This window comes from Lepidochelys kempii, chromosome 3, assembly GCF_965140265.1.
Source record: "Lepidochelys kempii isolate rLepKem1 chromosome 3, rLepKem1.hap2, whole genome shotgun sequence".
In the NCBI taxonomy this organism is placed as follows: domain Eukaryota; kingdom Metazoa; phylum Chordata; order Testudines; family Cheloniidae; genus Lepidochelys; species Lepidochelys kempii.
In genome coordinates this window covers 148857051-148884924 of record NC_133258.1, presented here as the reverse complement: position 1 = coordinate 148884924, position 27874 = coordinate 148857051, and the positions used below count along the sequence as shown (strand labels likewise).

General features: G+C 45.7%; 2 protein-coding genes across 12 annotated transcripts in view; both read right to left on the bottom strand.

Moving 5' to 3' along the window:
- Positions 1–2438, bottom strand: part of CMTR1 (cap methyltransferase 1) — a 56849-nt gene extending 54411 nt beyond the window's left edge. For 2 of the 5 annotated variants that reach the window (XR_012158190.1, XM_073338530.1), the window contains exon 1: positions 2282–2437. The gene's annotated coding sequence lies outside the window, so the exon portion shown is untranslated. Of the gene's footprint in view, positions 1–2281 lie in introns of all 5 variants that reach the window. The other 3 variants (XM_073338531.1, XM_073338534.1, XM_073338532.1) reach the window with 2 other exon arrangements.
- A 1549-nt stretch (positions 2439–3987) lies between these two features.
- Positions 3988–25075, bottom strand: RNF8 (ring finger protein 8). Of its 7 annotated transcripts, none has more exons than XM_073338525.1 (9): positions 24905–24988; positions 22254–22308; positions 20075–20203; positions 14904–15656; positions 12975–13034; positions 10740–10829; positions 9429–9536; positions 8402–8606; positions 3988–6247 (listed from the first exon to the last, which is right to left on the bottom strand). In XM_073338525.1, the coding sequence occupies exons 2-9, from the start codon at positions 22305–22307 to the stop codon at positions 6096–6098; spliced, it is 1551 nt and encodes a 516-aa protein (XP_073194626.1). In that variant the 5' UTR covers position 22308; positions 24905–24988; the 3' UTR covers positions 3988–6095. The 7 variants fall into 7 exon arrangements, 5 of the variants coding, with proteins under 5 accessions (XP_073194626.1, XP_073194625.1, XP_073194628.1 ...); XR_012158188.1 differs by lacking the exon at positions 22254–22308 and adding an exon at positions 6340–7392 and having other exon boundaries at positions 6160–6247; positions 8395–8606; positions 24905–25075; XR_012158189.1 differs by lacking the exon at positions 22254–22308 and adding an exon at positions 7045–7392 and having other exon boundaries at positions 6190–6247; positions 8395–8606; positions 24905–25075.
- Positions 25076–27874: the final 2799 nt, after the last annotated feature.

Here is a 27874-nt window from a genome sequence, read left to right as displayed (position 1 = left end):
TTGGGGAAAAGACAACATAGTTTTTGTAAAGGGAAATCATGCCTCATCCATCTACTAAAATTCTTTGAGGGGGTCAGCAAGCATGTAGACAAGGAGGATTCATTGGATACAGTGTACCTAGCTTCTCAGAAAGCCTTTGACAAGGTCCCTCACCAAAGGCTCTTAAGAAAAGTAAACTATCATGGGATAAGAGAGAAGGTCCTCTCATGGATTGGTAACTGGTTAAAAAATAGGAAACAAAGGGTGGGAATAAATGGTCATTTTTCAGAATGGAGAGCAGCAAATAGTGGTATCCCCCAGGGGTCTATACTGGAACCAGTCCTATTCAACATATTTATAAATGATCTGGAAAAAGGGTTACACAGTGAGGTGACAAAATTTGCAGATGATACAAAACTACTCAAGATAGTTAAGTCCCAAGCAGGCTGCGAAGAGCTACAAAAGGATCTCTCAAAACTAGGTGACCGGGCAACAAAATGGCAGATGAAATTCAGTGTTGAGAAATGTAAAGTAAATGCACATTGGAAAACATAATCCCAACTATACATATAACATGATGGGGTCTAAATTAGCTGTTACCACTCAAGAAAGAGATCTTGGAGTCATTGCAGATAGTTCTCTGAGAACATCCACTCAATGTGCAGCACCAGTCAAAAAAGTTAACAGAATGTTGGGCATCATTAAGAAATGGATAGATAATAAGGCCGAAAATATCATGTTGCCTCTATATAAATCCATGGTACACCCACATCTTGAATACTGCACGCAGATGTGGTTGCCCCATCTTAAAAAAAAACTGGAATTGGAAAAGGTTCAGAAAAGGGCAACAAAAATTATTAGGGGTACGGAACAGCTTCTGTATGAGGAGAGATTAAGAAAAGACTGGGACTTTTCAGCTTGGAGAAGAGACTACTAAGGGGGATATGCTTAAGGTCTATAAAACCATGACTGGTGTGCAGAAAGTAAATAAGGAAGTGTTAATACAAGAACTAGGGGTAATCAAATGAAATTAATATGCAGCAGGTTTAAAACAAACAAAAAGAAATATTTCTTCACACAGTGCACACAGTCAACCTGTGGAACTCCTTGCCAAAGGATGTTGTAAAGGCCAAGACTATAATAGGGTTCAAAAAAAGAACTAGATAAATTCATGAAGGATAGCTCCACCAATGGCTATTAGCTAGGGTGGGCAGGGATGGCGTCCCCAACCTCTGTTTGCCAGAAGCTGGGAATGGGCGACAGGAATGGATCACTTGAATATTACCTGTTCTGTTTATTGACTCTGGGGAACCTGGCATTGGCCACTGTAAGAAGACAGGATACTGGGCTAGATGGACCTTTGGTCTGACCTAATATGTCCATTCTTATGTTACTGAAGAGTTTGCTGACAGATAAATAACCATTGCATAACCCCGGGGAGCAGCAACAAATGAGAGTCAATTACCCTCCATTGAACTCAACCAAGCCTGAGAAGTTTGCTGGGAAAAATGCCAGGGAACGGAATGCGACATAGGGATAAAAATACATACACTACTTAAGAGCAAGAGCTAGGTTCTGTTGGGGTAGGTGAAGTGCTGCAGGAATCTCAGTTAAATATTTAACACGAAGAACAAACAATATCAGTGTTTGTAGTCTAACAGGATTAAAACCCAAGGAAATAAAGAACTGAACGCTAACGGTCCGACAGGACCACAGAACCATCCAGACTAAAAATCCACCCAGGTGGAGCCACGGGGCCTTGAAGCTACTCTTACAGTAGCGTCAGCAGGAAGGAACTGAGCAGTTCTGCCAAGAGATACACGTCGAGGGATGTCGCGAATGTAAGTGGGTGTTGCGGGATTGTAACCAATGGCAAAATTAGACCCACAGGTGCCAGCGATTCTCTCCTACTCGGAATTAGGAGGTACGTACAAAGCCCTTCACAAAAGACCGCAGCATCAGCCAGATTCATTAGCCCAAGGGGGCCCACTGTCTGCTCTCAGGGCGGCGTCCCCAGAGGGCAGCGCAGAGCGGGACACCGTTCGCAGGGATTCGTGTTTCTCCAGCCTCTTTCCACCGCAGGCCCCCGGGAGCGCTCCGCGGGCCGGGAGCAGGGGCGCGCCCGCGATGGGGGGAGGGGAGGAGGGGCAGGGCACCAGGGAAGAGGCACAGCACAGCCGCCGCGCAAGAGCCAGGCCCTGGGGACTGGGGCAAACGCCGACCCCCGGCAGCTCCCCGCGGGGAGCAGGAAGGCCCCTGGGCGGCGGGCGCGGCAGGGCTGAGGGTCACGGGCGGCACTCACTGGGGCGGGGTCTCAGGCCGGCACCATGGCCCGCAGGCGGCGGAGGCGAGAGAACCAGGCCGACTCCGCTCCGCTCACTTTCGTTTCTCCAGCTCCCCGTCGCGCTCAGGGTCCTCCCTCTCTCCTGGCGCCTGCCAGTGACGTATGAGCCGGCTCCGCGCCTGCGCCCAGAGCCGCTGGGGCCGGGGGGCGACCCGAGAGCGGGTTGAAAAGAGGGCGGGGACGGGAGGGAAATGAGGAGGAAGGAGAAGGGGGCGGGACCATTAGTCGGGGCCCGCCGCTGCGGGGCGGGGCATCCTTGGGCCACGCCCCGCCACTAGGAGGGGCTAGAGCCGGACGAGCAGGGCGGCGCTCTGGGGTACCCGGCTTTCCCCCGTCCCCACTCCCCGCGCCGCCCTGGGGGCTGGCCCTGGCAGTCTCTCTGCATGGACGCAGAAACCCTAAGGCCCCGTGGGCTACTGCCTAGGGCTGGACGGAGAGGTGGAGCTAGGCCCAGCTTCCATAGGAGGAGAGATTAAAAAGACTAGGACTTTTCATCTTGGAAAAGAGACGACTGAGGGGAGATAGGACAGAGGTTTATAAAATCATGAGTGGTGTGGCGAAAGTGAACAGGGCAGCGTTACTTACCCCTTCACCTAACGCGACAACGAGGGGTCACCTAAGGAAATAAACAGGCAGCAGGTTTAAAACAAACATAAGGAAGTATTTCTTTACACAGTGCACAGTCAACCTGTGGCGTTGGTTGTTAGGGGATGTTGTGAAGGTCAAAAGTATAACTATGTTCATAAAAAGAATTAGATAAATTCATGGAGGACAGGTCCAACACTGGATATTTGCCAAGATGGTCAGGGATGCAACCCCATGCTCTGGGTATCCCTAAACCTCTGACTGCCAGCACCTGAGACTGGATGACAGAGGACTGATCACTCCGAATTGCCATGTTCCGCTCATTCCCTCTGAAGCTTCTGGCACCAGCTACTATCGGAAGACAGGTTGCAGGGCTAGATGGACCATTGCTCTGACCCACTATGGCCGTTCTTATGTTCTTGCATCAGGAACAAGGTCGATGACTAAGACTTACCAAGGACCTTAAAACTGCAAAGGGTTAAATGCACGATGCCAGGTTTTAGCCTTACTCTTGTTTTCCAGTAGACATTCACTTACCAGACCATGTATTCTGTCACCACCATAAGGTAAATCTTATTTTACATGCTTTACTAATATCTATTGGACGAAGAACTCTATTTGTGCCTTAGAACCCAAAATACATGAAGCTGCCAACTATTGCTCCATTTGAACTATTGCTGTCACAATCTGGTGCCCGTTAAGGTAACCCTACTTAGCAGAACTCACTTTTCACATGGTTGTTCCTTGGATAGTCTGTCCTCAGAGTGTTTCTGCTATTCTGCTCCTTGCAAAGAGCACATTTAATTTTAAAGGGGGGAAATTTACAGTTGTGAAGGGCTATTTTGTTGATAAAGGGTACATGCAGGTGAGCAATGCCCTGGTCTATCACATCATCTCATCTACACCCAATGCACCTACTACTGACAGTATTGGAAGGTGAGCAGATTTCATTAATCCTAGTCCTCCTTGCATTGTGGTTTTAACTGGCTTTAGGGAAGAATAGAAACCACCCACAGACACCCTGAGAAATTAATTTCTTTGACTTAAGTTTTGGAACAGGTATAATTAGACAATGACAGAAATAGCAAAGAAGCAAAATAAATATATTTAGTAAAAATAAAACAGGCAGAAAGAATAATACAGCAACATGGCAAAATACATCAGATAGAAGAAATCTGTAATCCTTGGGCTCCCGAGAGTTTATCCCATGTTAAATGGAAACAGATCCCCTTCTTCCACAGAGAGACCTGGGTTAGTGTCAACCATTCCCAATCCTCTATCGACACTCCTCCCCCGCAAGTGACTAGCACTTCTAAAGAGAATATGCATGTAGGAACTGAATGTCAAGAGCACAGGAGAGCAGAAAACCTCAAGGTAGTGTTGGCTCCTCCACAGCAGGAGAGAAACCTTATACTGAAGTTTAAGGAGGGTGATAGTTACCTGCACCTTGGTTCCTAGATCAGACATTTTGTCCCTGTTACAATCCTGATCACACAAATCATGTCAGGAGGACACACTTGCCTCATGGAATGGCAGCACCCTTCACACATTCCTGCAGTGAGTCTTTTCTTTAGCACAGGATAGTTTAAATTAAGAAATACTACATCCCTAGGGTTAGGGTGCTGTGTGTTTTAACTATATTAAATTGTTGGCTTATCTGCCCCAACAAATGCAGGGCACAATGGTCTGTGTGATTTATCATACAACTCCCTGAATGAACGAGTCTTTTGGAATAACTTCATAAAAACAGTAAAATGCTAAGGCTGCTATGACTATGAGAAGGGAAAATGTTTTTAACGTTAAGCAACCAGATCTATAAAAACGAGATCAGGACCCGTTTTTATCATTAAAGTCAAAAGTAATTAGCAGAATGAAGTTTGTGTCTCTGGGTGTGGCAGGCAGAACAGCAGAAGCGGGTTCACATTTCTCTTCTTTGAAGCAGGAGAAATACAGAAACGGGTACATACGTACACATGGATAGAGAAATACTACTACAGATAAATGTGGTTTTTTTCTCTCACACACTCAAACAGTACCTTTCAGCTAACAAAACTAACTCAAGTATATAGGCCAATGAAAACAGAACTTCACAGTCAGGTGCTTGCAAAAACGATGCAAGATTTGTTCACCAGCTCTTCAGTGAGGATTTTCTTTGCTGCAAGGCTAGTGTTATGTCCCAGCTGAACAGCAACATTTTGTAAACAGTAAAAATATGTAGATACAGTACTTTCCCCCTTCTTGCCTTGTGTTTTGCCACAGATGCTACCTCCCCACCAGGACCACCGGACATTCCATTAACTCAAATAGCAGCAGCACTTCTGAAGAGATAAAAGTTATCTCCGCTTCCGACAGGGACTGACTAGGTTTTTTAAGTTATTGTTCCTAGATGTGCTCATTTCCCACCTCCTTTAAGCAGGAAAAGGCCTGGAAAGAGAATGACTAAGATGCTTTGCGAGCAAGAGTACAGCACTGGTTAAGGCCGACACTTGGGTAATTCGGTCTTCTCCATCTCTACCTAACAGAAAATAAGTGACAGCAGTAGAGTAGCCAGAGACCCAGCACCCCAACATACAATGAACTGAGCACTCTAGGATCCAAGGACGGTACAGGTACAGTCAGCCAAGTGTTACCGCTTAACGACACAAAGACAAGCATGAGTCAAGCGGTCATGTAAAATCACACAAGGAAAACCCATATTAAACTGGCACTGTACTGGTGTGTTAGGTGTACCTCTGCTATCTGCTGGATGGAATGGCAGGCCTGCTCAAATATCTATCCATTCTCTCCACTAGCTGAAATAAAGGAAACAGACAAACATTTGAATAGGTGTAATTCAACCCAGCAGACAAGCAGCGGAGCATGCAGGGAAACCAGGACGTTATTCTACTGATCAGGTCACAAGTGATCATGGAAATCAAAGTTTGTATGTAAACATACTTAGCATGACACGCATTAGTTTACCCCCACAATTCCAGTTTGTATGCTTTAGAGGGCAAGAAATTATACATTCATTTAAAAACAAAAACAGTGCTCTGATAAGCACTCTTCGTCTGCAGCTCGAATTCCAGGCTGTTCAACGCCTATCTTTCCAAACATCCAGTCCATTCACCTCTGACAGCAGTAGATCCAAGCACACTTGGGTTGATTCTGCATGGCTCACAGGCAATCCAATCTGTGATATGGGAGTTCAGATACCATAGATATCATAGATATCATCGTAGTCAGAGTCCTCCTCAAAGTCATCACTGTCATAACTGCTCATCGACAAGATGGAATAGATAGAAGAAATGATACTGCTCTCACTGTCCGTGGCTGGGTTCACTAAGACATCCTGTTTCTCTGCATTCAAAACATACACAGATACTGTAGTTAGCTGGTGGCTAGATTACAGTCAGTGCTAATTGCTAGAATTCTCTTTGAAACTTTAGTACCTCCTCTTACTGCCACACCGTACGCTTTACAGCAAGTTTTTCAAGCTGTAGGTCTGGAGACCATCTGGGTGGGGCTTGTCTTTTCTATTTATAATCTTGAAAAAACAACATGAATGGGATTTTCTTTGATTTCTTGTATGCGTATTCCAGTTCCAACAGGGCTGCAGGAATAGCACTGAGGGCAAGGAGACATTCTCTTCACCTCTTGTTAATGCTCTCCCTGTTGGTACCCAACCAAATGCTCCCTTGTTGGTACCAATCAATGTGGAGTCACCAGAGGAGATTGCAGCAGCTGGCTACCTCAGGGCCTTATCAGTAAGGAGGGTGAAAAGGAACAAAGTCAGAGAGGGGCATCAAGGAGCAAAAGACTTCGGAGGACAACAATGACTCCATTCAAGCCTCTGGAAACTATGGGCCTGCTGAGGCAGGGATTGTCTGCTGTTACTTGTTTGCAGAGGCCCTAATCTTTGACTGGAGTTCCTAGGTACTATTGAAATATAACTAATCATTCCCTGTTGAGCCTGTCTCCCAGCCAGTTCCCTTCTGGAATCCATGTATAACTGGAGCTCATTCCAGTTTCAGTCAATCTTTCCAACACTGCATAGAAACAAGCTCATCCATCTCACTGAAATGTGTCAAAATAAAGGCTATTATAACACTTTCTTTGCCGTAGTATTCAATTAATAAACACTGTATCGGGCTCACATGAAGTTGGGGCCTGAGGAAAGGATAAAATGTTTGAGAACCACTGATTTCCTGTACGTGAGAATGAAGTGGATTCCCATAAAGACACCATTTCATCTGGTCACCGTTAACTCCACGACAAGACACTTCAATGCTGCTTTGGTGTACTCTACAGATGTGCATATTAGGCTATTACACCTGAGCAGAGTCAGTTCTGCAGAGATGAAAGCAATCCATGAAGCAGTGCTGGAAAGCCTCTGAGCAGTGCAGCATTTTCTGAGGGAATCAGACTGATTTGGCTAAAGGTGGTTTTTTTCAGGTTAGCATTGACAATGTTTAGTGATGTCATTCTGTTTCACCAAGGAGGATCTGAAATATTTCAAAAGCACCTTTTGTTAGGATGGATCCCAAAGAGCTGTACACATTATACATAAAAGGGATCATGCACCCACCTCTAAAGGGGAACCAAGTAGTGATTTAACAGCACACAGCAACAACCATTTTTAGGAAGAGCAGTGGAGAATAAATTCTGTATTTCAGCACCTAGATAGTAGTGATGGGTGCTCTAGAAAGAGATTTGAAACAGGGATGTAGAATGGTGTTACCCACATTGGAATTTTGGCAGGATATCAAGCTTCACACCCTTACTAGTCTTGTTTTAATTACAAGTGGACAGAACCATGGTTTTGTGCCTCAATCATGCTGAGGCACTAAATTCAATATTGACTCAGAGGGAAGAGTGAGACCTGCTGAATCAGCAACACTACATGCAGCACTCCAGTTATCTTCAGCGGTCTCCCATCCAATGCCAACTATAAATTACTCCTCTAAAAAAGCAGATTAGAAAACAATATCCAGTAACTGTGTGCTGGTGCCACGCTTCTCCCTGGCATGTTGCCCGTGGAACTTGCCTACCAGCCCTCCCACCACTCAGCTTTCATATTGACCTATAGCCAGTAGGTTTAACCCACTGTCTAGAAGTCACTTGGTAGATTTTTCAAGACCTGCTCGGAGCAATGATAGTTTACTAAAAATATCACCAAATAAACTAATACTGCTTAGCCTCAGGTAGTGAAGTCTTCCCACTTCCCTGATTAGTACGGTTCATACAATATAGTCTCTAGAAAGTTCCTCAAACTATTTTACAATGCAACAATCTGGCTATGTAACATATTCTGAAATGATTTCCCATCCTAACCTCTGAAAAATCTACTGGAAATATTGACACAGCCGTAACCTCATACAGGAATAAAGGTTCATTCCCAGGACTCTGTGCATTCCTAGTGCATTCCTGTGGTATACAAGTGCCAAAGGAAGTTCTGTTAAAGACACGGAGACAGAGACAGCATTTGTCACACCTCATCCACCCACCTCTCACCTTTGCGCTCTCGGATGAGAGCCAGGCGGTGCTCCTTCATCTCCAAGTTCAAGTTTTCTACCATCCTGTCAATGCAGTTGTCCAGAACCAGGGAGCGCGTCTTGGATTGTATCTCCCGCCTGCAGATGGGACACTCCACTTTACGTTTCATCCATTCATTGATGCAGTAGGAGCAGAAGCTGTGTGCACAGTTCAGAGTGACAGCCTGTGGAGGTCAACAGGAAGAACACCATCAGAGCACTGAGATTGGGATAAAAAAAAAAATCCTGTGAAACTAGCAAAACATCATATGGGCATTTCCTCTTAGAGAAAATATTAGTGCCCTTCTTTAGTACCTGCTGTCTAAGGATCACACAGTACTTATGAAACCACCAATCCTTACAAGACAAGGTACGTAAAGATTATCCCTATTTTTCAGATGGAAAAACTGGTAAATGAAGTAACTCACCCAAGATTACAGCAAATCTGTGGCGCACTCGGAAGAGAACCAAGAACTTCAAAATTCCAGTCCTGAGCCTTAAACACTAGACCATGCTTTCAATTTAAAGCATATTTCCTGAGGCACCACTCCATAGTGAAACTAGATGGAGTTTAATTTTCTGATTCTCAGACACTAGAACAAGGTCATTGTGTTCAGGTTTCAACTGCTAAGAAGGAATTTCTAAATGACCCACTGAAATGAAAATAAACATTTCTATTCATGCTTTAATAGCCTACATTTCAGGCCTAATCTGAGTTGAGTGTCCCTTCTAGGATTACTGAAGGGGAGTCAAATTCTACCCTTAGTTATAGCCATGCAACCCCAGTTAATTCAATGAAATTGGGTAGGTATAACTGACAATAGAAAGTAACAATACTCAGCAAGGGGAGCAAAACAAAAAAATCTGGGTCAGTGTGAATAATTTCCTAGATCTAAAGGGAAGAAACTTAAAAACAACAACAACAACAAAAACTTTGCTTTGACTTTTGAAAATAAAAGCTTCTTAAATCCTTTCCCTTCTGAACAAAGCCATGTCAGTTACTGTACCTCAATGAAGTGTTCAGAACAGATTGTACACTGCAGCTCATTCTCCAGTACATCATTCATCTGACTCAAAACCTCCTCCTTTTGCGCTCTCGCCTTCTCCTTCTCCTCCTGTAAGGAAGACACACATGGTCACCTGCTGAGGAGCAAAGGGTTTACTAAATAAGGGCAGGAGATGGGGTGCAGGAGCAGTGGAGGAAAGAGACAGATACAGCACACAATCCCAGGGTTTTCTTGTTTCAGGTCTGCATTCTTTCTATATGGAGAGGAGAAGAAAGGGGTTTCAAATCAGCAACCACAGCAGTACAGAGAACAATCCCAGACACTGCAGAGATAGTTGTTACAATACATAGTTTCAACAATTACTGACGTCCTACTTTTGTGAAGAAGGTACAAGCTGAGTCAGGCTTTCCAGAATATCTTCCAGATCTTTCCTAACTACTTAAAGGATATTTCCTTGAAGCAAAAATTCACCGCAGGATGAACTTGGCATAAAAGGTCTAAGGTCAGAAGAACTATTGTAGCAGCAGGAATAGAAAGTATCTGTTCAGCCAAAACGGTTCAAATGGAGGAGTGCAAAAAAACAAGTAGAAGCTTGGGAATTTAAGATGCTTCCTTGGTCTCATAAAGTGATGTAGAGTGAAATGTAACAGGTTGCTAGTCACCAAGGTATACTAGGCATCTGGTCTACTTCCTAAGTAAAATGGAGAAAGTCACAACCAAAGCTACATTTAAAACAATTTTAAGGTTCTGAAGGAACCGAAAGTCAAAGGAAATGCAGCCAAAGATGGGAGATGCCATGTCCTCCTAGAGTAGGCACAATAGAGAGCTGTCTCGATTGCTTTCCATCATGCCCTAGTGCAGGAGGAGACATGCCTTAATTCAGTCAATTCCTTTGCTGTTTTCAGTCCCAGATAGAAGCTCGATGCAGTTTAGTTGTATGAACTTTAACAGAAAGTGAAACACTAGTTTTCAAACTCACTCAGTTCGGTAGGGCTTTTTTTGAGGGAGGGAAGATTGGGCCACTGCTCCTGCACATTGTGCCACGTTTCTCTGCTCTGCACTCTCTCTTTGGGTTTGAGCTTCCTCTACTAATGCCTATTCACAGTGCCACTCCATGTAGGGGACTGTCAAAACAAGGCATCTTTTCCTGTCATCCGGAAAGCAAGCCAGTCACCTCCTCAATATACAAGATTTCCACTGCTCCAGGCAATCGGAAGCTCTAAGGAAAGTACTGAACAACCTGTTTCCTCCATGGCAGCAAATTGTGCTGCTCTAATGAACATAACAGAAAAATCAATTTCAGTTCAGTACCTTAGTCGCTTCCAACTCTTTATTCTTTGCTTGAATGATCTCTTCAAAATCCTTCTTGCTACGGCTCAGCTCATCCATCAGGGCACGATGCTGTGAAAATATAAATCCAGAGAGATTCTCATAACTTGCCCCAATGAAACGTACATGCTCCCTACCATCCTGATCACTCACAGATTTTTGCCAATTTTTTACTGAATCAGTGCAACATGAGCCCAACTCCTAGGGGCTTAAGGACTCAAATTACTTCTTTAGATGAGGAATCAAAAGGATCAGTCTTCTATAAGCAAGTAAAATGTAGGCCACACGGTAACGCACAACTGGAAAAAACTCAAGCACTAAGTAAACAGACTCTCAGTTAAAAAGGGTAATACCCTTATGTAATACATCAATAGATGGGTTAGTCACTGGATTCAGTATAGGTCAGAAAATACAAACCCAGTTTATCAGAAGTACATTTCTGGGGAGATATAAATCATACCCCAGTTGTGCCTCACTACACCAGGATGTGCAGGAATGGTGTCCCTAGCCTCTGTTTGCCAGAAGCTGGGAATGCGTGACAGGGGATGGATCACTTAATTATTACCTATTCTGTTCATTCCCTCTGGGTCACCTGGCATTGGCCACTGTTGGAAGACAGGATACTGGGCTAGATGGACCTTTGGTCTGACCCAGTATGGCCGTTCTTATCTTATCAGGTAGTGACATAAGAATTTGGGGGTTAAATCCCAAGAGGTTCCAGGGTTTTCCAACTCCCAGTGGGAGTGTCTCCTTGGGCTGAGGGTAACCAGGATAGCCCTAGTTAGCTTCTTATCCATACCTCAGGCCTTGTCTACACTAACACTAACTTCTGTATAACTTATGTCGCTCAGGGATGTGAATAAACCACATCCAAGAGCTGGTGTGGACAGCGCTATGCTGGCCGGAGAGCTTCTCCCACCAATATAGCTACCGCCTGTCGCAGAGGTGGAGTTGTTATGCTGACAGGAGAGCTCTCCCATCGGCAAAGAGCATCTTCACCAGACGCACTGCAGCGGCGCCTAAGTAGCACTTCTAATGTAGACTAGGCCTTAACCTAATTAGGCTCTGAGCCTAACAAAAAATCTGGGCTCCTTTCAGGGAGGAGCAGATGGTGCTGCCTGCTTAGATCCCAGGACAAGGAGCAATGGAGACACAAGAGCTGTCCCATTCACATTAATTTACTTTGGTATTTAAACACAAAAACAGATGAACAAAGTTCTTTTATTTTAGTCATTCTAGAAAAAATATAAATATAAGTATAAATATAAATAAACCTAAACCCCTTAATAAAGACACTGGACTGATGGTTTATAACAACAATCTGTAACCCACTAATCTCACTTTTTGTCCTATGACTAAAGGGGTGTTAATGGGCCACTTCACCTTGAATGGTCCCATCAAATATGTGCTAACTACTTATGCTAAACTATCTGTTCATCTTGTATTTAGCTGTGACACTCTCAGGCACGTCTACACTACAATCTTAAATCAAGGTATGTTAGGTCAATTTACAGCCACCACAGTAATTACTGCGGTGGCTGATGTCCACACTACCCTCCCTGTGTCGGTGGTGCACATCCTCACCCGGAGCTTTTCCAGCGACTGAAGGGGAGAATGGGGGGGGCACAAAAACTTGCCAGTGAAGACATAGCCTGACATAGTTAGGTCGACATAAGGTAGCTTATGTCGACCTAACTCTGTCGTATAGAACAAGCCTTAATACCTTTCCCAGACCTGAAGAACTCTGTGTAGCACAAAACCTTGTCTCTCACCAACAGAAGTTGGTCCAATAAAAGATATTACCTCAGCCAATTTGCCTGTCTAATATCCTACAACAACACTGCATGGAAATACCATGACATATGCCAATAAAAGCTGATTTAGAAAAAAGAAAGCAGCAGCTAGAGATGTGACAGCTAGCTTATAAAAAGCCAGTTAGCAAAGGTTCAGCCAACTGAGAAGTTAAATATTCATTGAAGCTACCTAAAGCTTTTAGATTGTATTTAGTGTATTTTTGCCCTTTTTCCACAGTATTTCTGTTTGCCAGTTATCATGGAGTGTGGAACTTGTCACCGATATCACAGAGACGAAAAGCAGTTGCAATCTGTTCCTGAGGGACAGTCCTAGGGCTCCTGGCCAGTTGCGGGAATAGCAGGCAAAGTTTAGGCATTCCCCACATTACACAGCTGGACCACGCCTAGCTTTGTAGTAAATTACCTCCTGCAGAACCTGGGCCAGTTGCTCCTTCAGATTCTCTTCCCCTTGCTTCTTCACTCCCTGAAAAAATAAGACACAAAAGGAGAGTTTTGCTGGGAGGAAGAAAAACAATTATGGAACCAAACTAAGCAATATAAAGAGGTCAGGAACAGCTAGTTAATTATTTTTGTCAAGATATGGTCACAGTCCAGACTCCAGAGAAAAATAATAATAATGATAATAATAATAATAAAAAGATAAGTAAATAAAAAGATTTTGGGGTCCATTCAAAAGTGTCTGGCAGTCCGGCTTTGGCCCACAGTCTGCCAATTGACTACCTTTGGGCTAGAGCAGGGATCTCAAACTCAAATCACCATGAGGGCCACATGAGGACTAGTACATTGGCCCAAGGGCCACATCACTGACACTTTTTCATACAAAGATATAAAAGCCCACCCCTCTGCCCCCGGCCCCACCCGCACTACACCCCTTCCATGAGGCCCTGCCTCTTGCCACCTCTTCCCTGCCCCCATTCCAACCCCTTCCCCAAAGTCACCACCCCATGCCAACTCCACCCCTCCCTGCCCCTATTCCAACCCCTTCCCCAAATCCCTGCCCCTGCCCCGCCTCTTCTCCGCCTCCTCCCCTGAGCACGCAGCTCCCGGCTCCTCCCCCTCCCTCATGGAAAGCGCTAAGTGCCTGGAGGTAGGTGGAGGAGCAGGGACCCGACGCGCTGGGGGCGGGGGATGAGGGGAGCTTGGCGGCCACAGGAAAAAACACCGGGGGGATGGGGTTGGGAGCTTGGCGGACCGCAGCAAATAACTCCACGGGCCGCCATGTGTTTGAGACCCCTGGCCTAGAGGAACAGGGAGAAGAGAGAAAACAGGAGTTTCTCTCATGTTCGAAACAGATTAATTAAGGAAGTGTCGCCAGTGTAAAGCAAACCTAAGAAATATCTCACATTCAGTGCTTCCCAGGCTCTTGAATGATCAGAGCCATTTAAACTCACACATTATAACTCTTTGTAGACAATATCCTTCGGTATTAAATATCTGAAACATCTCCAAGTTATTTTAGCTTTAATGGGACTAAAATGTTCATAAGGCAGAGAAAGGGAAGTAATAGGCTGTGAGTGGGGAAATGGAAATGTTTTAACTCCATTTGGGAACATCTAAAGAGATTAATTACTGTAGACAACTCCCACCTCTGCTTTGGATCCCTCCTCCAGCATGGGCAGAGAGAGAGAATCATCTGTCTTCCTGTATGCAAGGGTTCTACAATGAAATGTTCAATTATCTGGACCAATAGGTTTTCCTGGGTGTTCCCAGTTACTAGGCAGAATGACCAATCCACTTTCAGTTGGATTCTCTCTTGCTTTCAAACATACTTGTTAACAAACTCAAGTACAGAGAGACAGAGACCAAAACTTTTTTTTTTTTTTTAAATCTGACAGCTAGTTACTTATCTGCATGAATGTATACAGGCCTGTAAAACTTCCAGATTGAGCACTTTGTGAAGGAAACCGTATTTACAGGTAAGGAAATTGTCTAATGAATAAAATGCAGGAAGGGCAATCTGGATCAATGGAATAGCAGTGCCCACTGATTCTCCTGCTTGAATGGGAAGGGGCTTCCAATGCAACTCAGTCTTGACCTGGTAACCTATGTCTAGAGGTAGAAGAGGAGTTCAGTCTCAACGACCCAGTCAGTCCTTGTCCTCTCTACAACCACAAGGGAGAACACAGAAATAATATTCATTTCACACAGACTATTCAGCTTTCAAATGGCAATAATGCTTTTTACTATCAATTTGTGCTGAACCTGCCTTTGAGGTTAAACCCCATTACTAATCTCTTGCCTAGTCAAGCCCCTCTTGTTTCTACCCATTCTCTAGGTCTGTATGTTTGGCATACTTTGGAATGGATGATAATTTCCATACAAATGGGCATACCTCCAGAAGCTGCTGCTGCTGCTCCTCATAGAATATCTTCTCCAGTTGTTGCACCCTCTGCTGCTGATGTTCCTGTTCAGTGCACAACTGGTCCTGCAATTCCTGCAGCTCCTGCTCCATCACCCTGATCTCTTTTTGGCCAGACTTCCTGCTCTTCTTCACACTCAAAACAGCTGTCTGCTTCTCGTCCACCTTGACTTTCAGCCTCATTATATTTCCCAGGGTTTTCCTCAGCATTTCCAAACCAGTCCAAGACTGTGCCAGGCTAGAGGCTTTCTGGTCCTTATGGCTAAGAGATATAGCTTTCTCAGAGTTCATAGGATTACAATACACTGTAGCTTTATCCTCCTCCATGCTTGGTCCAGGAGAAGGTAGCTTGACATCCATGTTTTCTGTTGGCTGTTTGGCCAGTTCTGCCCTCCCCCATGAAATACCCAAAGGTTCACTATCGCTGGACACTCTGTCCCTTTTAGATCTTGAATTCGAAGGGCCTTCTACTCCAGATGCCTCTGATTCCTCCAAACTAAGTTTACGTTTAGTTCTTGCACCCTTAGGTTTCCCCATCAGTTGGTCATTCCTCGGGGCTAAAAATGGACTAACTTTCTCCCATTCTTCCTTAATCACTTCATATTCATATTCAGCAGTTTCTTTGTTATCCAAAGGCACTCCTAGTTGAATATGATCTCCTTCACCTATTGGATAGGCCTTTGAAGGATCAAGACGTTCCTTATTCAACCAAACACCATTTAAACTCTGAAAACAAACAGAAATCAGCAAAACTTATCAGGAGGACTTGTGGCACCTTAGAGACTAACAAATTTATTAGAACATAAGCTTTCATGAGCTACAGCTCACTTCATCGGATGCACAGAATGGAACATATAGTAAGATAAATAGACAGATAAGTTGGAAGTTACCATGCAAACTGTGAGAGGCTAATTAGTTAAGATGAGCTATTATCAGCAGGAGAAAAAAAAACTTTTGTAGTGATAATCAAGATGGCCCATTTAGACAGTTGACAAGAAGGTGTGAGGATATTTAACTTAAGGAAATAGATTCGATATGTGTAATGACCCAGCTCACAAAAGCTTATGCTCTAAATTTGTTAGTCTCTACAGTGCCACAAGTTCTCCTGTTCTTTTTGCGGATACAGACTAACACGGCTGCTGCTCTGAAACAAAACTTATCAATGTACATTTAAGTTAACTCCTCCACAAGTTATATTTGGTTGCTGCAAACAAAGCCTACCTTTTCAGAAAGAATATTTCAAAGACGATTCAACAAATTGTCTAACTAGCTTTTGCACTACCCAAACAACTGAGTCAGTGTCTCTTTTTCGTGTGTATGTGTGAGAGAGAGAAATTTAGTTATACCACTAGTAAGGGTTTTCTTCTACAACTCTTAAGAATAAAATTGATTTAGGCAACCACATGGAAGAAAAGGAAGGAACTATCTACGGTGGTTTAAAGAAGAAACAATGGTCTGAAGCTTAATGGGAAATGCTTGAGCTAGCCCCTAGGAAAGACTCTGCAACAGAGATCAATGACACACTGGAATGATTTGTCAAGAACACTTATTTGGGCATGTCACCAAAGAGTTCAAGAACAGGCTACAAAGAAAGACGGTTAAAGGGACTAAATTTATACAAAAAGAAAGCAGAGGGGAAAACGTAAACCAGCTCTGTACAAAAGTAGAGAAACACAAAAGGAAAGAGAAGACATACCAGAAGATGTATAACATAGCAATGGTTTTATACTAAAAAGAGGGCTATGTTAGATTAGACACCAAGAGAGGAAAAACTTCCTAACAATAAGAACAAGTTGAGAATTGAATTGTGCTCAGTACAGACTGTAGTGTCATCAGCAATGGAAGTATCCCAAAGAAATATGATAACAAGCTTGAGGGAACAGTAGAGATGATAACATGCAGCAGGTGCAGCAAGGGGTTACATTCAGTGGTGAGCTGGAGCCGGTTCGCACCGGTTCGCTGGAATCGGTTGTTAAATTTAGAAGCCCTTTTAGGGCTGGTTGTCCAGCAAGAGACAATCGGTTCTAAAAGGGCTTCTAAATTTAACAACCGGCCACTCCCCCCACTGATCACATCAAAAGTGGTACCTTAGGTGCCGACTCCGTGGGTGCTCCGGGGCTGGAGCACCCACGGGGAAAATTTGGTGGGTGCAGAGCACCCACTGGCAGCTCCCCTCCCCGCCACCAGCCCCAGCTCACCTCCGCTCCGCCCCCAAGTTACGCTCCACCCCACTCTGCTTCCCCGCCCCTGGCTTCCCGCAAGTCAGCTGTTCGTGCGGAAAGTCTGGGAGGGCTGAGAAGCAGGTGGCGGCTTCGCACTCAGGCCCAAGGAGGAGCAGTGGAGGTGAGCTGGGGCGGGGGGGGTGGGGTGCGACGAGGGCTGCCTGCGCAGCAGCAGGTAACTGGGGGGGGGGGAAGGAGCGCAGGGGAACCGCTCCCTGCCCCAGCTCACCTCCACCTCCCTCGGCCTGAGTGCAAAGCCGCCGCTTGCTTCTCAGCCCTCCCAGGCTTCCCGTGCGAACAGCTGATTCACGGGAAGCCGGGTGGGGGTGGGCAGAGCGTAACTCAGGGGCAGAGGCAGAGTGGAGGTGTCCTAGGGCCGGGCGCGGGGCAGGGAGCTGCCAGTGGGTGCTCTGCACCCACCAAATTTTCCCCGTGGGTTCTCCAGCCCTGGAGCACTCACAGAGTTGGCACCTAAGGCGCCACTTTTGATGTGATCAGTGGGGGGAGCGGCCGCTCCTGCTGCTCCCCCCCTCGCTACGCTACCCCGCTCCTAGGAGCCAGAGGGACCTGCCAGATGCTTCCTGGGAGCTGCCCCAGGTAAGCACCGCCGGAACTCCCCACCTCGCCCCCCAGCAGGTCTCTCTGGCTCTTAGGGGCGGGGTGGGGTGGGCACCCACTTCGGTGGCCCACGAGACTCTCCTGCCCAGTTCCAGGGGCAGTCAGTGGACAGGGGAGGGGGCTGGATAAGGGAGGGGTCCCGGGGAAGGGGGGGTGTCAAGGAACATGGGGATTGGATGGGGGCGGGAGCGGGCCATGACCCCCTCGTGGGGTGAGGAGGCCACCCTTTGTTAAGATTTTGGCAGCTCATCACTGGTAACATTTGATGACTTAGCACAATGGTTTCCAACCACTGCTATATACTTCAGGACTAGAACTTCAGATTTACATGACTGGTATGGTAGACACCTCTACCTAGCTTAACAAGGAACCTCTGTTGCCCCAATGAAAGAGAGGTTGGTATAGCCAATGGTATTGCTGTGGATGACTGGTACCCCCCAGAAAGATTGGACACCACAGATTTAGAAGGTCTCTTCCAGCCCTAACTTGTAGGAAAATTTGGAGATCAGTAGTGCAGTATTGTACAAATATTTCAAGGCAACTGACTGCAGGACTCAGCAAGGCCTTTTCTACTCTGATCTACTACAAGCCAGCTAAGGGGTGCATTTCAACACTCTCAGAAATAGAATGAGCATAGTTAAAGAATGCCCTCTGACTGAGAAACTATTGAGAGAGAACAAAGTGAAGCATCACAATGCAGTTAGATATACAACCTCAACATCCAGATCATCTAGAAGCTCTCAGTTACCCTAGCCCCAGAACAGAAACTGGAGCTTTGATCCTTCACCGTGTATTTTCTTGCCTTTGTGGACAAAAAGAACAGAGGTAGAGCTGCCATCACAGACAACACATTGTTCACCCGGAAGAATTTTAAACAGCAAATGTAAAAACAGAAGGTCTCAAGTATAGGAAAGAAAAAGTTAATACCTTTTATTTTTAGTTTACTTTTATAGGGATCTAGCCTATTTCTCGTCTCTATTTTTCCTTCCAAGAAAAGTGTGAAATTTACTTCTGTGGAAGGAGAACTACAGCTAAAATGGTGAGAAGGTGCATATGAACAGATGATTGGGGTCAGCACATCTCCTCTCCCTTACTGTCTCCAGTGGGTGCACACAAGTCACTCTGCAAGGACTGTAGTAACTAATCTTCTATTCAAAGTACAACACCGCTGCTACTTGGGGCTGTGTGCAGGAGACAGAGGGCTGCTGATCGGGCATGAGGGATCTTTCCCTTTAAAATTTACTCCTCTCACCGCATTTCACCTCCAAAATAACTGGAATCTGTTGACTATTAGGGCATGCTGTAGAGCCCACCTCTTTTCCTGGCTCTTAGGGAGGGAGGGATTCTTGGAGCTAGTATTTGTAGATGGGAGATTGGTTATTTTCTGGGGGTTTTTTTCATATTAAAAATACAAAGCATTTAGAGTCTTGGCTATGCACTTTGTATTGTGTGCATCAAAACAAACAAGGTTGAGATTTTAATAATGCTCATTGTACGTCTTCTAATCCCTCCACCTATTCTTGGCCTTACAACTGAATCCTTTATAAGTCAACTTGTACTACAGAACATTCCAAATGTTACATCTAACTGGTTTTCACTCAGCTTCCTGACTTTAATAATTTTCCAGCCTGAAGGAAAGTGTGGGGAAAGGGACTTGAATTAAAGGGGCAAGCAACTTGCCATTGTCAGCAAATGAGATAGTAGGCATTTTAGAACTTGAATCTCAATTCTCTACTCTAGCCAAATGATGAAGATGTGTTTCATGTCCACCAATGGAATCAAAAGCCACTTTCATGATCAGAAAACCATCTCCAACTTTAGTTTATTAAAACTAAATTATAGTTGTGCCACTACAATAACTGGCACCAGCATTTAATTAACATTGCAAGAGCAATATCCTTTTTAAGAATGCCAGCCTTCATAGTTATTCTTTGCACAGCAATACAAAGTTCACAGACAGGCTCTTAGGACCAATACTCCCCACAGCATTTCACTATCTGATAGCATTAAAGTGCTCTATTAAAGAGAAGAAGCTAAAAGCAGGAAGTATCCCTTGTAGTCAGACATGAATAAGCCTCACACTGCATTCTGGGCCTCAGCTAGGATGAAGTTCCAGATTCGGGGTGCGCAACTAGAAGCAAATGTTCCCATAGGTCTTTTACCCAAGTTAGACTATATTACAGCATGACTCAAGGTTACCTGTACTTCATAACTATGACCCCGCAGCTACTAAGACACAGCTCCCAAATGGGAAGTCATCTTCAATATCTCTCAGTGCAATTAAAACTCCTTCAATCTCAGTACCTTGTTGTCTGTAACTGTCCACTGGCCTTGTGCATTCTGCTTGAAAACACAGTGGTAACGAGAGATCATCAGTGGGCAGGTTTTTGAGACCAGCTGGTAGGTGAGACCAAATCCTCGGCCTATAGTTACCTAAAGATAAAAACAGTTTAATAGCCACCATCAGCAACAATAAAGAAAGAGTGATCTGCTTTGATTTTAAATACAGTAAAATAAACACATGGTATGAATTAGCTTTGTACAGTAGTTTCTACTGGGGTACAAAGTAGTAAGTTTAACACTAACCACACAAGTGGTTACTACTTATAACTTTTATTGAACGTGACATAACTTCATGTTTAAATCCAAGAGTCAAAAGCTAGAGGGAAGCCTTGAAAACGCCTGACGCACACTGGTGTTTTAGGAGTGGGGAACATTTGTGTCCATTTAACCAGGGTGGATGTGATTTAAATCATGATTTAAATCACTAGTCAGAAAGACTTGATTTAATCATGGATTTCTACATAAAAGTGCATTCCTGTTGGGTGAAGATCCTGCATGTTCAGACATGTTCCTTTCATCATCTTCAACGCGGCTTCCTCCTGAGAAGGAACACTCCGCATGATGTTGTTTCCTTTGGGCAACCAGGCCTTGCATTTCTTTGTTGCACTGTTTGAATTTTGCACGCATGCCTGTCTTACCCACAGGCAGGGGAACTTAATTAAAATATTCCCAAACTGGGTCTCTTTTATGGACTGCTGCCATTATAGGTTTGCCCTTCTCGTGAGAGACTGGTCTGGTAGATCTCAAATCAATGAAGGCTACACTCAGAAAGACCTCAAGACTTCTGGAATATGCTACTCAAACAGTTTCACTTTTCTTTCTACTGCCTGTCCCTCCCTTCTCACATTTATCTCCAGACTTCTTCTCCTTGTCCAGATCTATTCTGCCCCAACAATCTTCTATTCACTGAACTTTTTGAAACTTTGCACTCTTAGAGAGAGGTAAGGGATGGACTCTGTGTATACAAACTGAGGGGGACAATAGGGTTGAGGTCTGTTATTTTGCACCTCTATATATTATTTATTTAAAAACATTTTTGCTGTTAACAAGCATGTTATCTCTGGAGACACAAATCCACAGTCTGAGAACCGCAAAACTAAGCATCTGTGATGGTATCTTCTAGACTGAGCCCTGAGTCTCATTGAGTAGATAGAAAGATTAACCTAAATAATCTATACAGAAGCCTGTGGAACACTATAAGATTGGGTCCCTGATCCATGAACTATTGGAACTCATTTACAAAACTTTTCTTAAACATTACATGAATATATTATCTCATACTATAGAGTTAGAATTTATAATCCCTATTCCATGATGAGATATCTTTGAGCTATAATCTTTAGATAGGTTTTTTCGTCAAAAAGCATTTTATCAAAAAAATCCAAATTTAAAAAAATCTGATTTTTTTTATTTTTTTTTTTTAAAAAACATTGATATTTATCCACCCTAGATTTAACCGATAACAAATCTCCTTTAACTGAGTACTCCAACAACCAACCCTCTTCTGCCTTCTGGCTAGAATACTTGGAGCACATCTTCACTGGCAACGTGGCTTGTGCAGAGCCTCTCCCAGCGCTCTGAAAAAAAAGCCACCTCCACAAGGGGCATGGCTCCCAGCGCTGGTGCTTTGTCTATAGTGGCAGGTTACAGCACTGAAACTTGCAGTGCTCAGGGGGGTGTTTTTTCACACCCCTGAGTGAGAAAGTTGCAGTGCTGTAAAGTGCTAGTGTAGACAAGCGCTTAGTAAAAAGTCTCTGATAAAAGCTTCAGAAAAAACGTGAGGCTAGCATCCTCACATTTTCTTTGTTCAGAACTGAAGTGAGCAATCTTAGAAGCTTTAGCTGCATAAAGTCCTTCAGGTTGGTCAAGCATCTACAGAGACATTGATGTATAGCAGTATGACTCTCCAATCTTACTTGAGACAGCTAGAATCTCTTACTGAGCTGGAGTTCAGACACTGAAGGCTCACTTGGAGAGGAGAATTTTCCTTTTGAATAATGAGAGCAGGAGTTGTGGTTCCTCTAACTTGGGAGAGGCTGAAGTTTTTTATTGTTCAATCTCTAAGTCAATTTAACAAAGCATCTGAACAGTTTAGTTATTTCCTCCAATCCCTGTGACTCTCACAGGAGTCATCATTTACCTGAAGAGTATGGCACAGCTGAAAGACAGTCATCAATGCAACTTGAAAGTTCATGCTGAGAAATGAAAAATACCATTGTGGTCCAACAATTAATAGCAAAGGCAGCAAGATAAAGGTAACATCATTGATGTACTGTACTTAGATTTGATAACAGATGACATTTTGATTAAAAAACTAGAACAATGTAAAATAAATATGGCACACATTAAAGGGATTAAAAGTTGGCAGATAGGTCTCAAAATGTAATTGTAAATGGAGAATCACCATTGAAAGGGTGTTTCTAGTGGGGTCCCACAGGGATTGGTTCTTGGACCTATGCTATTTAACATTTTTATCAGTGACCTGGAAGAAACACAAAATCATCACTGATAAAGTGATGACACTAAAAATGGGGGAGCGGACAGGCCCCTGATTCAGAGCAATCTGGATTGCTTGGTAAACTGCACACAAGCAAACAATATGTGTTTTAATACAGCTAAATGTAAAGGTATACATCTAGAAACAAACAATGTAGGTCATACTAACAGCATGGGGGACCTCATCCTGGGAAGCAGTGATTCTCAAAAAGATTTGCAGGTCAGAGTGGATAGTCAGCTGAACATGTGCTCTCAGTGCAATGCTGTGGCCAAAAGGGTTAAAGTGACCTTTTGTGGCATAAACGGGAATCTCAGGAAGTAGGTTATTTTACCTCTATATTTGATACTGGTATGACTGCTGCTGGAATACGTGTCCACAATTCAAGAAGGATGTTGATAAATTGGAAAGGATTCAGAAGAAACACAAGAATGATTAAAGGATTCCTTATAGTGATAAGAAAAGGAGTACTTGTGGCACCTTAGAGACTAACCAATTTATTTGAGCATCCAATGAAGTGAGCTGTAGCTCACGAAAGCTCATGCTCAAATAAATTGGTTAGTCTCTAAGGTGCCACAAGTACTCCTTTTCTTTTTGCAAAGACAGACTAACACGGCTGTTACTCTGAAACTTATAGTGATAGACTCAAGGAGCTCAATCTATTTAGTTTAACAAAGAGAAGGTAAACGGGTGACTTGATTACAGTCTGTAAGTACCTACATGGAAAACAAATATTTAATAATAGGCTCTTCAGTCTACCATAGAGGTTCTCAAACGGGGGAGGGGGAGAATTATTTTGGGGAAGTTCTATGACCTGTGTTATACAGGAGATCAGACTATATTACAATGGTCCCTTCTGGTCTTGGAAACTATGAAAGAACACAACCCAGCATTTCACATATTTACCAAACAATCCAGAATTGTGCCGAAAGTCACATGATCCTCAAGGAAGTGAAAACTTACACATGCATACATCAGTATTGATCATGTCTCTTTCAAGGCCCTGAGTACTACTCCACACATAAATTACTTAACCGGTATCTACTTTATATTAGTCATTTCTGATTATTGTACCCTTTTTAGCTTCTGTAAGGCACAGATCAGAAAGACTCATTTTTACAGAGGATTCTCACCTGTTTCTTACATGTCTTGTTAATCCTGATTTTCTAGTATTGAGAGGGGAAATTAACTCACTGCTTAAAGCCTTATTTTGGTTTTTTTGTTCCATTCTGTTTAATATATATCTGGTAAACAGCAGGGTGGAAGGAATCTGTCAGAATTTCAGCATCTCATTCCTTCAATTAAAGATTGAGAAAGCCCCCACTCCAGTTCCCTGAACCTCTGAAGAAAAAAAATTCTGCTTCCCCTCCATCACCACCCGCAAACATTTTAGGCCTTTTCGATGTCCAAGAGGAAACAAAAGGTCACAAACTCTCTGCTAGGACTCTAACACCTAGCAGGACCTGTAACACCTCTGGAGAAGACTTTCACTCATTCAAAGGACCATTAAAAAGCAACTCTGAGGAAGCTGCCACCACTCTGTCAAGATTTCCACACTTCTGCCCTAGTCAGCAAAGAGACCCTCCGCCTGTAAAGCAGAGGTGGCTTCCCCCAGTGAGTGGGAGGAGCTTGCACTCACCACTACCCCCTGGACCTCGCCCCCCACCACCAAAGAGACAAGGGCTGGAATGGAAACCAACCAACCCTCGCCCCATACCCCAAGGGCTGCTGCCTCTACAGCAGTCAACCAGGGATACGCATACCCCTGGGGCTACATCAACTCATCTAGATATTTGTCTAGTTTTACAACAGGCTATACAAAAAGCATTAGCGAAATTAGTACAACATAAAATTTCACACAATGACTTGTTTACACTGCTCTATATACACTATACACTGAAACGTAAGTACAATATTTAAATTTCAGTCTATTTATTTCATAATGATATGGTAAAAATGAGAAAGTAAGCCATGTTTCGGTAATCGTGTGCTGGGACGCTTTTGTATTTTTATGTCTGATTCTGTAAGCGAATAGCTTTTAAGTGAGATGAAACTTGGGGGAACACAAGACAAATCAGACTCCGGCAAGGGGTACAGGAGTCCGGAAAGGTTGAGAATCACTGGCCTACAGGGCTCAGGGCCCCTTTTCAACAGTGGCTTTGGGGCACATGGGGAACACCAGGGAGCCCTCAGCCCCACCACACCTCACTGCCCCCGCCCCCCACCACCAGCCCACGGACCCCTTCCCCCTGCTCATCACCCCCCCGCCACCACCCGCTCATCAGCCCCCGCCTCACCTCGCCGCCGCCGCCGCTCTCCAGCAGGAGCCACTGGCCGCTCATCCCCACTCGCCTGAGGCACCAGGTCCGGCCGGAGCCCCCCGCGGGCGAGGAGCCGCCGCGCTCCGCCATCCCGCCTGCACCCTCCGGCCTCGGCAGCAGACAGGAGCAATCGCTAACGGGGACGGTGGCACCATCCAACTCCGGGCGGCAGGACGCTCGCTTGCCTCCGGTGCCCACAACAAAGATGGCACCAAACCCACGGCGCCTGCGCGGGCGCAGCAGCCCAGTCAATCGATGCCAGAGCCGTAACTCTAAAGGGGCAGGCTCTGTTCTGCGCGTGCTCAGAATTCACCTCGGCGGCCAGCGTCTGCAGCGGCGAGCCCAGCCCGTCCAGCTGCTGCTCTGCGCTTCACTTCACTCCCCCAGCCCCGCGACTGTTGTTACTGGCTGCTGCGTGGACTCAAGTTAGGGCCATAGGTTGCAGGCAGGGGTCAGTGATGCTCAAACCGTAGCTGCCCCGGCCTGGCTGCTGAGATGTCCTGCTCCCCAGGGTACAGGATGTGGATCCCAACCCTCCAGGGCTCACCCTCTGGGCCATGATGCCCACGAACTGAGCGGGAGGAAACCAGCAGATCTCCAGCCCCCATTGCATGTTTATGAGAGGAAGCTACATGGCTCTCTCCCCCCGGGGCCACCACGGCTCTGTCGTGTGTACTCAGGGTGCTGACCCAAGCCCAGCAGAATAGGCCCACGGACTGTACCGGCAGTACGGTAAACTCAGGTGAGAGCTTCACATGTGAAAGCCCTATCACCCCTTGCACAGAGGATTGTCAGTACACAAACAACTTGAGGAACGATACAGAGGTCAAACATGTCCTCGGGTCCTTTCACTTTATGGGACTTAGAGGTATTACCTGTAACATGGTAGGTATACAATTTTGACACAGAAACATGATTTTTTCCAGGTTGTAATCTTCATTTGCTGTTGCCAACTCTCGTGATTTTATCACAACTCCCACAAAATTTTGATGTCTTTCTGAAAATGTCAGCTCTTGGAAGCAAGGAATTAAGGGAGAATCTCACCTTTCATTTAAAAAAATAAGTTTCTGTCCTAATAGGGAAAAAAAAGTTTGAAAACAAGACATGAAGGTATCGTGAAGTCACCAAGGACAAAGGCAAAGAAAAAGACCCCAACATTTTTTTTTTAAATCATGATTTTTTGGGGTCTGATTCATGACTCGGGGTTAGCAATGCTGATTATTATTGAACATTGGAGATATGGAAAGTGTTGTCCACAACAAAAGAAACCTGGGCCCCAGCATGCAAAAGTTAATAAATATATGATGCACAGGGCCCCAAATCGGTGGAACTGAACAACAGGCTAAAGGAAAAGTAAGACCCACCAGCTGCCAGGCCAGTCAGAGAGGAGTCAGGGGGACAATGCTCAAGGGTCCAGGTTCATCAGAGAGGGGAACTAGGGTTGCCAACCCTCCTGGTTTCACTGAGAGTCTCCCAGAATCAGGCCCTATCTCCCAGAGGCTACTGACACCAAAATGGGAGATTTTATGCCGCTAAAAGTCCGGCAGCGTAGCGGGGCTAAGGCTCCCTGCCTGCCTTGGGCCCACACTGCTTCCGGAAGCAGCCGGCACATACCTGTGGCCCCTGGTGGGAGACGGGCGGTCTCTGTACGCTGCCCACGCAGGCGCCAATTTTTGTTGGTGTCACTGGGTGCTCGTGCCCAGGTCCCAACTCTGCCCCCTCCCTGCCCCTATTGGACCCCTCCCCAAATCCCCACCCCAGCCCCGCCTCTTCCCTGAGTGTGCCGCATTCCTCCTCCTCCCACCTCCCAGCGTGGCAAACTCTCGGAGCCAGGGGGAGAAGCAGGACACGGCGGCACGCTCAGGGGAGGAGGCGGAGGCGAGCTGCCGGTGGGTGTAGAGCACCCACCAATTTTTCCCCGTGGGTGCTCCAGCCTGGAGCACCCGCAGAGTTGGCGCCTATGGCTGCCCGTGCCCCAAGTGCCAACTCCACAGCTCCTATTGGCCAGGAAGTGCCCTCTGTTCCTCATCTCCCCCAGGAGCCGCAGGCTGCTTCCAGGAGCGGTGCAGGGCCAGGGCAGGTAGGGAGCTATCTTAGCCCCACTATGCTGCCAATTGGGAGCCACCCCAGGAAAGCACCTCCCAGCCGGAGCCTGCACCCTGAACCTCCTTCTGCACCCCTACCCCAGCCTGAAGCCCCCTCCTGCACCCCTCACGCCCTCCCACACCCCAAACCCCTGCCTCAGTACTGAGCACCCTCTCACACCCAAACTCCCACAGCTTGCACCCTGCACCAGCCCTGAGCCCCCTCCAGTACACCTTGCACCCCCACCCCTCCTGCACCTCAACCCCCTGCCCTAGGCTCAGCCAAGAGCCCCCTCCCACACTCCATACCCCTCGGCCCCAGCCCAGAGCTGGGACATCCCAACCCCCTGTCCCAGCCCAGTGAAAGAGACTGAGGGGGGGAGAGCGAACGAGTGACTGAGGGAGGGGGAACGGAGTGAGTGGGCGGGGCCTCAGAAAAGGGGCGGGGCAAAGGTGTTTGGGTTTGTGTGATTACACAGTTGGCAAGCCTAAGGGGAACTGTCACTGAAGACAAAAAGGAAATGGACAAGTAAGTAGGGTTTACCAGTAAGACTCCGCCCCTGCCACCAAGCTCCACGCTGCTACTTGGCCAGCAGCTGGTGCAGGGGACCAGAGCACCGAGCTCTGCAGAAAGTGGACCAGGCCGAGCTCCGCTCACCCCCACCCCACCGAGCAGCCGGGTGCCTCGGTGCCAGTGCCACGTGCTCGGAGGCCGCTTCAGGTGGACCTGTAAGGGGCGCAGAGCATGCTGGGAGGTTGAGCTCTGCACACCCCCGTGCGACTCCCCGATCCCACCAGCCCCCGCGGCAGGGATTTCTCTCTTGCTGCCGCCTCTCTCGTTGAGTGGTTTCCCTCTGACGAA